The 12,626-nt window shown below is 32.9% G+C and overlaps 1 protein-coding gene across 2 annotated transcripts in view; it reads left to right on the forward strand.

Moving 5' to 3' along the window:
- Positions 1 to 9,369: 9,369 nt before the first annotated feature.
- The window catches only part of LOC134690683 (structural maintenance of chromosomes flexible hinge domain-containing protein 1-like), an 82,359-nt gene continuing 79,102 nt past the window's right edge, over positions 9,370 to 12,626 (forward strand). For both annotated transcript variants that reach the window (XM_063550680.1, XM_063550681.1), the window contains exon 1: positions 9,370 to 9,531. In XM_063550680.1, coding sequence (XP_063406750.1) covers positions 9,370 to 9,531 — 162 coding nt within the window. The remainder of the gene's footprint in view (positions 9,532 to 12,626) is intronic.

A 12,626-nucleotide genomic window follows, 5' to 3' on the forward strand; every position in this document is an offset into this window, starting at 1 on the left:
ACCATATAGTATTATTCGCCTTTTTGACGTTCCTGATGAAGGTAGATACAGAAAAAGCGCTTCGGTCGTATACAACTTAAAACGTTTTCCTTTCTTGTTTATCGATTGCAAAAGCCATGATGATAATATATTGTCTTTTATGATTTATTTCAGTTCCAATAAATGATACGGAAGGAATACTTAATATATAGCGTTGCAATGAAAGTTGTGCTAGGTGTGTTTCAGCTTGCCCCTAGACAAAAAATGTACTGGTTCAGTGATTATAGACGTAATACTAAACTCCGAAATATATAACAATGAACTAAAATCAAAATCATACAAGACTTAGAAGGACAGAGGCTCCTGGATTGGGACAGGCGCACAGATGCGGCGGGGTTTAACATGCTTCGTGAGATCACAACCCTCCCCCTATACCTCTAGCCAATAAAGAATGAAAAACACACAGTAATACGAACAGTAAAACGCACTTTAATAGGAAATACAAGTCCTATGTCAAAATAGGAAACAAACTAAGAAACTAATCAGCATGACAATGATAATAAAATAACAAAGGACTACTATATAAGGCTAGCAGTTACTATCATACGCCAGCTTCAGACCTCAACTTATAAACTAATTGAAAGGTTTTATATGTCTTCATTATGCACACTCTCTCCCTGTTGCATTTATTGCTAATTTGTTCCGGAACATTCATGAAATATTTCTCACTGGCAACAACAAAAATCGATAATTTTTAAATAGGTTGTTAACATACAAATTACGAAGAAACGTAAGATTCAACTTCCGAGGACAAAGTTTCTCTTATAGATGGATTTAAATATGTATTAACTTCACATTGGTCAAACACCTCTTTAATTGTTTCGTTCTTATTTTTCTTGAATTTCAAATTTCAGTTTCAGCGTTCTGTAGGTGAATTCTTTACTAAAAATTCAGCGTTTTACATTGCACTGTTTTTTCGAGAGCAACATAAGTGTACGGCCAAAAATGGAAAAAAATCCATCATGCAGCTGACAGTGTGGCTTCTCTTTGCACGCCCCATTCTGACTGGATGTACATGTGTACTTTTAGTTTGCTCAAAGTCGATTGTCGTACGATAACTTAAAAATACCCAAATAACAAAATGCAAATACGGGACAATAATATCCTTTATTACAAAAAAAAATCTTTTCCTTTTGTTTACTATTATAAAACAGTGGTTGATTTAGAACCTCTAATGGAGCTACGTGTATGATAACCAGTCCAAACGTTTAACTTTTAAAGTGGGGTGAGGTTGTTTTGTCGAAGCACTAACAATTTTATTAAGTTTTTCATCGCTATTAATCAACTTGTCTGGTTCAAAATTTAACACTAAAAGGCATGGATAATTTTTCTTTTGTTCTCTGCTGGCACAGAATATTATATCATCAAATTAGGGATCAGAATATTTTAATGTACCATTACCATCGAAGCCCCTAGTGGTAATATCAAGTAAAAAAACAGGGACTATCTAAATATTGGTTCCCCAGAAGATTACCATTTTTCGCTGATAGAAACTTTTGAACACAATTTTCAACTTTCAAAATGCCGGCACCTACAACTGGATAGATGGGTGCTTAATGTAGTACAGCGACAACTATTACATAAACATGAATGCAAGTTGGGTGCTTAATGTAGTACAGCGGTAACTATTACATAAATATGAATGCTCGTGAAAATAATGTTTATGGTATACGTTTATATATGATATGGAAGGTTTCAACTTTTACAAAACCAGAGCTATTCTTTGGATTTAAAAGTTTACTTTATTTGACCTTTTCAATTTTATTTGACTTTATTTGCCTTTTTAACTTCATTTGGTTCGAGTGTCAATGATAAGTCTTTTGTAGACGAAACGCGCGTCTGGCGCAAAAACCGGCAGAATTTATATTCTGGTATCCATCTATGATGAGTTTTTGTAGATACCTTGTAACAGTATCTTGGTTCCAATTTGCTGATATTGGATCTTAGTACCGTCTTAATTTCAGCGTAAATAAGATTATATAAAAAACCTCCCACACTGTGGACTAGCACAACCTTAATTAGGACACCATCATTCAGTATCATAAAACCAGCAGGTAAAATGGTCAATATCAGAGCCGTACGTCTGTTTTTTAAATAGATTATCTTCTTTTAAGAAATATTAATTTTGTCATCCAATTTTTCACCGCTTACAAATGTCCGTTTTATTTCATACATAAACTTTTAAGTATCAGTATGTTTTTAATTCATATTGTTTCGTTTCGTTCAGCTTTTATTTCGTTTCGCTTTTTACAGGTATCCCTCTTATTGCCCCTTTTCTGTTTTGATATTTTAAGCAAACATTTAAAAAATCAAACTTTCAAAAAGTGAAATAATCAAAATTGCACGTTAGGTTTAGTATTTTAAAAGTTTGATCAAATTTCTAAACTATCAAATTTATTAACGATATTTAGAACTTTGATATTTTAATAATTTGGTTAAAATTTCAAAATTTCAAAATTTCAAAACTTTAACACAATTTGAAATTTTGATATTTTAAAACTTTGATCAAAATTCCAAAAATCTAAAATTTCAAAACTTTTTAAAACTTTGAATTGATAAGTGTTACACGGACCGTTTAATCAAGTTCAAGTTAGAAACAAATGTAGCGTGTGTACTAACAAACGACGAACGACAAAATGTAGACGCATCTTTAGCGATTGCATAGTTTGTCAAAGTTTGTGTAAACTTTGCAAACGTATGTTTGAAAGAAATAATCAAAATATGTGCGCGCTTACCCGTTTGCATCGTTTGTGTAAGAAAAAAAATGTACTCCAATTGGTATTTTTCTAAAACCTCATTATCAACATAAAATTACAGTTTGTTCTTTTTCTTTACGAATATAAGTTCATTAAGCTGAATATGTTATAAAAAGTGCATGCATTTCTTTCTAACATAAACTATGCAAACGGCTAAGCGCGCACATGTTATGATTATTTGTTTCTAAAATACGTTTGCAAAGCTTATATAAACTTTGACAAACTATGCACTCGCTAAAAATGCGTCTACAGTTTGTCGTTCATCGTTTGTTAATACAAATGCTACATTTGTTTCTAACTTCATCCTTATGATTTGAGTAAAATTATAAGGACACATTGGCACAATCTGCAAAACGAAAAACAATGCAGTTAAATACTCAGCCTAAAATGCCTATCATGCATAGGGTATAAACGTAACAATATATCTAGAAGAATAACTTGCGAAAACAAGGCAATAGTTGAGAGACTTTTGAAAAAGGACTCGTATGCTTTTAACAGTATAAGCAAAAAATCCCGCCACACTGATAGCAATAGCCTTAGTTATAGGCAACAAACTGTCATACATATCAAAGGTGTAAAGTCTTGAGATCATAAGGTACGTTGGGCGAAGGAACCGCATTTAATTATAACCACGAAATAAGTCTGTTTAAGCAGCAACCACTTGATTTTCTAGAGGGGGCTATGGATTATTTGGAAAAAAAGTTTGTTTCCAGTTTTAGGAGGAAAAAAAATAATTTGTTTTTGACCCTGAGAAAAAAAATTTGTTTGTTTCAACCTCAGCTGCCACTATATGTAATGCTAAAATTGAAAGAAAAAAATAGTTTGTCCGAAAAAAAATCCATAGCCCCTAAGACAATCAAATGGTTGCTGCCTTAATATTTACCTACAACATGCATATGTATGGCACGCCTGAACCACTTTTATAGATAATTAAAGTATATGATGTATATTGTATCTTATCAGCCCTTCTGTATTTCACTGGTTTTTTTTTTAATTTATTCAACAAATTTCGCTTGTCCAGGTGTCAATAACGGTGATGTCCATGCACACCGTGAGTAGTTTGTTAATTGCGTGCCGTGTTCAGAATGTCACCCCTCCTCTAAAAAAGGACGTTATAAAAACTATTTTTCATATAAAATCTTGCAAACGATTGTCGTCCAATTATAACACTCTTTACATTGTTCTTTGGTATATTTAGAATCCGTAATAAACCTTAATTATCTGGAAAATGAGATAATGAGTTATCTGACGGTATTTTTAAAATATAATCTGGCAAACGATTCTCGTCCAATCAGAACACTCGTTACATTGTTCTATGGTATATTTAAAACTAAATTATCTGGAAAATGAGATAATGAATTATCTGAAATTCAGATAATCAATTATCTGGAGATAAATTAGGATTATCTGAAAATCTTTCAGATAAACCTAGCTTTTCTTAATATTTTCAAATAAACCGGGATTTTCTCCAGATAATAAATTTTCTTTATTATCTGAGATAAACTAGGATTTTTTCGAATTTGAATTAAGCTGAGATAATCTTAGTTTATCTGAGATAAACCGGGATTATCTCAGATAAACCTAATTTATCTGAGATAATCTAAGATTAATTAATAAAAGTGGTTCAGGCGTGCCATACATATGTGCATGTATTATTGAAAGTTCAAATATGGTCAATTAAAAATAATCAAACAATGTATTTGTTTCTACTTTTGTAGCGTTTAGCAAACGACAACAACCGACACTCAACGTTTACAAAATTAAGGTTAGAAAGAACTGCATCCTTAATTTGTCATGTTGAGATCTTCTGCATGTTGAATCAATCTTTAAACTATAGCTAAGTGTCAAACACATACAACCGTCAACATTCATAAACTTGCCGTATATTGTTCGACATTACAACAGCCATTTTAACTTTGTCTGTAGTTATGACATCAACTTGTAAAGAAGACTTTTGGTTGTACTGCAGATTCTAAATAGCTGGTTTTTAAAAAAAAAATATAGATTAGAGGTCTAGTGCTGAAGATTAAGAGTCACAGTCTAGCGTTTGAGATGCAAAGTTCAGCACAGAAGCTATATATAAAGTCAAAAATGTTGTAATTGACATCTCCAGGGCTAGAATTTGATTCTACAGTGCTTATATTGATATCTCCCTTGCTAGCTTTTTATTATATTTACATCGCTATACTTTACATGAAGCGCTGGGGTTTACATCAGCTCTACACTTAATCTACAGCACTTGTTCAACCGTTGTTAGAAATCGTTAGCACATGACTCGACAATTTGCATCTCCCGCGCTATATTTACATTAAACTTTGAATCTTTAGCACTAGACTTCTATTCTGACAGCTTCATACCGTGGCAGGATTTTTTCTTTTATATAAAGGAATACTAAGACGTACCGCAGGAATGGGTCTCTTTTTCGTAGACAATAATTACGTATCAACGGATAGCAATTTGACCAAGGAAAAATGTCAATTGGTCAGTTATTTTCGATTATACATTTTCATATCAATGCTGTTTTCAAGTGCGGATTTTAATTTTGAGAAAATTTTGGTTGATTGAAAACTGAATCACTAGCTGAAGCATGACTGGATCGGCCCTCTCTTATGCAGTCAGTGTGCTCTCTCTTATGAAATTCAAAATTTCTAGACCCGCCACTGCTTTTATATATAAATAAAGATGTCAAACATTGTACATCATCGAAAAATATATGAATGATTTACAATAAGCAATTCTTTAAAGAAGCAATTAAAGTCTGACTAATTATTGATACCTTATAAGTGTTACTTTTACATCTCTATGTTTGAAATCAACATAAAAAGATTAAGACTGCACAAATTGAAGTATTGATGTTCGAATGAATACATTAACGTCCATTGTCTAACTAAATTGGACAAAAATTACCGATAACGTCATTTGGCAAAAACTTTTACCGTTACACGGCATTTGTCATGAAGGTATCCCAATTACGACCCTCATTCAACACGGAGGATGTGAGTTCGAATCCCGCTCGTCAGTGTACACTCTATACTACAATCTTAATTGACTATGATTGTCAGTTTTCCTATCGAAGGTAGATGTTTTTTCTCCTGGTACTCCGGCTTCCAGTCCACCAATAAAAACTTCGCCGCCACGAAATAGCCCCAAATCAGTGCTTATGTAAATGTGGCGTTAAAAAACAAAAAATCAAAATGAAATCAATATTTCTTTGTTTTCAAGCAATGTTAAGTTTGCTATCCATATCCGTATAATCGAAAAACTTCTAAGTATTCGGATATAGATAGTTATCTGCACATTGCTTGGAAACAAAGAAATATTGATGCCATTGTAAAATAGCTAATAAAGTAATACAAATAAACAGGAATATGAGGAAGTCTTAAAAAAAATGATGAACAAAATTTTAATCTGCCAACTGGACGATTCCCGGCGTGTGCTCCAAATAGTTATTTCTCTGGTTATACCATGCAGAAATATTAAATGTAGAGTGGGCGCTCATTATCGCCGGGGACACAATTTCGCCGTTTTATGATTTTGAGGTGTAAAAACTTCAAAGGATGGGTAAAATGTCTGAAATATGTCGGTAAATTATATTTTTGTAACAAATTTGATTATATTTTAAACTTAGACAGAATTTCGGCACTTGCCGCAAAAGGACCGAAAAACAGACAACGATTTTCGGCCAATTTCCTAAATGAAAAAAATGATTTCAAAGAAGTATCATGAGTAATTCTTTGACTGATCGCCCTGAATTTCAGTTCTTTACACATTTGAAATGTTTGCTATTAATTTTTAATGTAATTGATTTGATAACTGAATATTGTTTAAAACTGCCTCAGTTATTTGGTTTTAAATAGATGTGTAAAAATGTCCCCCTTTGACAAAAATGAGGGAATTTCAATTAGCCTTTAATCTAACTTTTCAGATTTTTTAAACCTGAACATAAAGAGGGACACAATACACTAGAGCAGGAACATATATATTAGATATACTGTTCCCAGACTAGAGGGACAGTCAAACTCATATATCGAAAATAAACTGACAAAACTCAGTGACGCCATGGCTAAAAATGAAAAAGATAAACTGACAAAACTCAGTGACGCCATGGCTAAAAATTTAAAAGACAAACAGACAAACAAAAGTACACAGGACACAACATAGAAAACTAAAGAATAAACAACACGAACCCCACCAAAAACTAGGGGTGATCTCAGGTGCTCCGGAAGGGTAAGCAGATCCTGCTCACATGTGGTACCTGTCGTGTTGCTTATGTGCGAAAACATGGCTCGGAAAGTTATGGCGAAAATGATCACCCCACTCTACAGTACCACAAGCAATGCCAGGGGCGGATCCAGGATTTTTGAAAAGGGGGGCGGAGATTTTAAATTTTAATTTTTTTTTAGTACCTTTTTAGGCCTAAAAACATAAAATGCACTATTTAAACGGTTCCTGGCTTGGGGCATGTATATTTTATAGTTGCTGTAAAGTGTAAGGGTTGGACATTTTTTATGCTGTATTCTCCCTATTAATTGTCTATCATAAAGTGATAGTATTGATCCAAAGATGTACTGATATATTTGATATAGGTAGGACTTGTCAGTAAAAAATAGACAAGGAAATTCGATGAAATTTGCAATACGACCGACACGAGTTAAAAAAGACAAACAAGCAGTTTTTATCAAAATGTTTGATTGATATGTTTTACCCAACATAACTTAGAGAACCGAAGTGAGGGGTTCCAAAACCACCAAAGATTACGAAAGTGTCTGAAATGACAACGAAGTTAGAATGAAGGTCGACAAATGGAGACCTAAAGGTCACACCCAGCAGGCAGGTTGCAGTCTGGTCTTGAAAAAGTATTCAATATATATAAGTCCGGCGAAACAGACATTCCAGTCAGACATGCAAACCCCGGCCACAAAAAAACTACGCCCGTTTTTATTCATCATGTTCATTTCATGCTAAATAATTTTGTTGCAAATTTTCGTTTTTAATAGCAAAAAAGTGGACAAGACTATTGTTTTCAATCCAGATACGGCCAGAATTTTTGTTTAATGCCTCCTCAAATCAAATGGTTCGTACATGAGACTTGAATTTTTTCTAGAGCTTATACTAAAATTGAGAATAGAAATGGGGAATGGGGAATGTGTCAAAGAGACAACAACCCGACCATAGAAAAAACAACAGCAGAAGGTCACGAACAGGTCTTCAATGTAGCGAGAAATTCCCGCACCCGGATGCGTCCTTCAGCTGGCCCCTAAACAAATATATACTAGTTCAGTGATAATGAACGCCATATTAGTTCCCAAATAATTTATTGTACACAAGAAACTAAAAATAAAATAATACAAAACTAACAAAGGCCAGAGGCTTCTGACTTGGAACAGGCGCAAAAATGCGGCGGGATGACTGGGGATCATTATTCAACTTTGTTATTTATAAAATAAGCTGTTGCATTTGGGGTTAAACATGTTTTCGTAGGTAAATAATATTATGGAACTTTTTTTTCATGAGAGAGTAATAGTCTATAGAGTATAATATTTACTATTACTTTCTGTTTGGTGGAATAGTGAAATAGACGTCAATACGTTCTTGCTCAATCCTATGTCGCTTTGAAGGTTTCCTGATTGTCATGACATCCTCAGCCTAAGCAATGTGTATTACTGTTATTTGAATTTCAAAATGACCGTGTGCCGTTTTTTCAACGCACTGGTCAAATCCACCATAGCAAATCACATGACTTTGACTATCAGTAAATACCAGCGAAAAATATCTTTATAAGAAAAGAATTGTCGTATAAAAATTAAATACTCGGGAAATGGCAAAGTTCACGAAGTCTAGTCTGATAAATAATTTTACAAAAAAAAAAAAAAAAAAAAAGTCCGAGCAAAGGTACGCCCTCTACGCCCCCCCCCTGAATCCGCCACTGAATGCAATATTCAAAAATATATTATTCATTATTTTGAGAATTTTTTTTTTATATATTTTTATTATAAAACTTTTTTTCAAATTTGATAACTTTAAACTTTTTATTCGGAATATCTATTCTTATCCGATGTATTTTTTCGTTTACTGTAATAACATCCGGGTTAATTTTTGAACGCGGGTAATAACAAATATGTGTATCTAGAGGTTATTGTTATAGACTACATCAAAGAAGAGCTTCGCTACTTCAAATTACCTAGTTATCATCATTATTCAATTGACAATAATCTTGAAACTGTGATTAATTCTATGTGATGAACTGTTTTGAACTGTGCAAGTAGAACTATGAATAAGCCAAGAGTGGAGTCATGTACATATTTACCGTAAAGTTTATATATTAAATTTCCCGTGATTTAAGAAAATTTAAATTCCCATTAAAATATATATTAACTTCCCATTAAAGTATATATTAACTTCCCATTTATGGTTACTATTTGTTTATACATGGTTAACATAAAATTCTTGATGAAACCATAATAAATCATGTAGTTAAGGTGTGATTGAGCCCCTGTATATAGCAACTCCCAAGTTACACCGTATGGTGGTGCGCCTGACAGAGGCGGAACTTACAGATTAGGTAACAGGTAATATGGCCACCCACAGAAAAAGCGTGGGGGTTGCCTCTGCACAGCTAGAAGATGATGATGCATTCGTTTTCATATTTGATCGCAGAGACAAGGACGTCCCAGAAGTCAAAATACCTACTGGAGGACTTTGGAATTATGATGACTTTGTTAAACGGGTCCGAGAGGTGGGTTTTTTTGCAAGGTGTCCGGCATGCCTGTTTGTTTACAAACAAAGTCATAATATGAAACTACAAGTTATAAGCATAGTAATCAAGGAAGGAACCAATTACGTTGACAGAATAGTAGATGTCAGGAATCGACCTGAGATTTTCCATTTTTATAAAAGATCACACAATCGAATCCAATTGTAGGGAGGTCAGACATATTTTTTAATATACGCAAAGCAAGGAAACCTATATATTTTTGGAAAGGTCTCAACAGCACAAACTCAATAATGGTTATTTTTAAAATTTATCTCATACCGTTCTCAGGGGAAATTGGGTCAAAATTTTACTTTTTCACGATTTTTCTGACCGATTTTCGTAAATTGAAAAACAGCTGATTACTGTTCATTTGAAAGTCCTAGCCATATAAACCAATACATTTTTAAAAAGGTCTCACGAATACAAATCCAATGCAACCTATATTTTAAACATATCTCATACTGTGTTCTGGAAAATTTGGGTTGAAATTTGAATTTTTCACGATTTTTCTGACCGATTTTCGTTAATTGAAAAACAACAGACAGCTGTTCATTTGAAAGTCTTAGCTCCATAAACTAATACAGTTTTAAAAAGGTCTCAAGAATACAAACCCAATGCAACTTATTTTTTAAACATATCTCGTACTGTGTTCTGGAAAATTTGGGTTGAAATCTGACTTATTCACGATTTTCCTGACCCATTTTCGTAAATCGTAAAAACAGCTTTTCATTTGAAAGTCTATGCTAAACCTATACTTTTGAAAAAAGGTCTCAAGAATACAAACCAGCTTTCAAGGAAAAAAACATATCAGAAGATAATATAAAATTGAGAAAGGAAATGATGAATATGTCAAAGCGACAACCACCATATGTATGGTCTTATAGTTGTGTGTGTGTTTCTACAGATAATTTGGCATTATATGGTGTCTTTACTGATTTGTGGACTAGATTTTGTCATGGGGCAAATTCAGAACTCACTGGTTTTTATATTCTCCTTTATTTAAACAATTATCTGAAGTTCTGCAGAGTCAAAGTCTTTCTCCAGATGGTTATAGGTGTAGACCGCTGAATCGTTGTCATAAATAATATTGAACCAATCTGGAAACCATGGAACCTGAAAAAGTGAAAGAAACAGAAATTAGTTAAAAAAATCAGACAAGTTTATTCTTCTCTGTTTTTCTTTCAGTCCACTTATCTGCTTACATAACTATAAAAAGATATTTGAAATGAATAAATCTGGTAATATATGTATTTGGAATACATAACACACACGAGAAAAGCTTTTTCTTTGCTTTCATCTAATTTTTTAACTACACATCCTATATATGACATGAATAAATGATGCAAAATTTCTTCAGTGCTCTGCATACATAGATCATTCCTGAATGGAATCTGAACTAAAACGCAAAATAAACATTAAAACCAAACACATTAACATTTTCCACAGAAGTGCCAACTTTTCATGTATGCAGATTTTTTTTTCATATTTCAACATAAATAAATAGCTGATTTCAAAAGACTAAGTTGGCAGATCTGATTGCATGTAAGACATACACAGAATGTACTGTCATTACATGCTTAACATGTTTGGTCAAAACACTAAGCATGTGATAACTCAAAAATAATAATTAACAATAACAAAGTTGAATCTGAACCCAATCACACATTAGAAAACATTACTGTGAACTTTTTTATGTACTTAAACTCGTTATATTATGAGACCATCTTTTTTACTATCCTTGTTGAGTTGAACCTTAAGACGGTTTTGACTGTTATTAATTTTTATTGATAATTCACTGATTTTGATTTTTAACGGGATTTCCATTGGAAAAAGTGATGTACAACAGGAGAGCGACTGCAGAACAATTTCTGTCATTTACCAATGAACCATTGAACTGTATTTTCAAATTTAAATATGTTGTAACTGAAGACAAAATAGAGGTCAAGTTCGATATTAATGATTTCACTTTTACTGTATAGGAGTTCTTGCATTTCGGTGTTGGTATGAAAATCAATTATATGGTCATTTTATAAATTTACTGTCATAAAACTTTTGGATTGGATCCGCAATTCTCTTCATCTGTGTACCTGTTTGGCTTTATATCTATTTTGGTCTGAGCGTCACTGATGAGTCTTATCAGTCAGAGCTCTGACATAAACAAGTCAGAATAAACTGACTTCTTCAAGTCAGAAAATGTTTTGAAATTCTGACCTGTACGGGTCAATTTTTGTTTTGCGCAGTTTTCCATCGAGTCCGTCAAACCAGAAGTTATTTTGAATTTGCCGCCGATCTAAGACACATACGATCACATGGTTTTTTGCGAGAGATCACGTGTTTGAGAGTCGTTGTTTTGGGAGTTTCTCGAACGAGAAGTTATTGAAAATATAGTGATTATTTACGTTTTTTTAGTGAAAATCTAGGTCAATGTGGTCATTTTCAGATGGTAATTCATATTACCTCCGTATTTTCATGGCCATTTTAATATTTTTTACGTGTAAAGAAGGTCTTTGCAAGTGATTTTGTTGCTGTTTTATGAAGGCGCGTGACCTGTAAATACGGACGCGTGGCCTTTGAGATGACCTGGTGTCTGACAATTCTGACTTGTTCAAGTCAGAAAATGTTGTTATGATAATGAACTGTTATTTTCGGGAGACAACTCGTGTTGTCTTAAACAGTATTAACATTATTAACCAGTCAGTGCAATTTTAAAAGTGAAATTATTGCTTCAAGATGAACATCGTCACGTGATTTTTCTATTTTTAAACTCAATCATGAATTGACTTTTAAACCTTTCCGAGTTTGCGGCTTATTGAATATATTTGTTTTTTCGTTTCTCCCAATGAGAAAAATGATCTTTTGAATATTGATATTCATGAAAATGAAATGAAAATCGGAATAATTTAAATAAAGGAAAAAGGAAGGGAGGGTTTAACTAAAGAACCAAATATTTTTTTAGTTTTATTTAAAAAAAAAAGGATTTTAACCTGAGAACATTAAAAGATTCACAAAACGGGTTTTCAGTTATGATTATGGAATATGATATTAAAAATAAATCAAATGAAATGTAGGGTGAGTCT

This window comes from Mytilus trossulus, chromosome 11, assembly GCF_036588685.1.
Source record: "Mytilus trossulus isolate FHL-02 chromosome 11, PNRI_Mtr1.1.1.hap1, whole genome shotgun sequence".
In the NCBI taxonomy this organism is placed as follows: Eukaryota; Metazoa; Mollusca; class Bivalvia; order Mytilida; family Mytilidae; genus Mytilus; species Mytilus trossulus.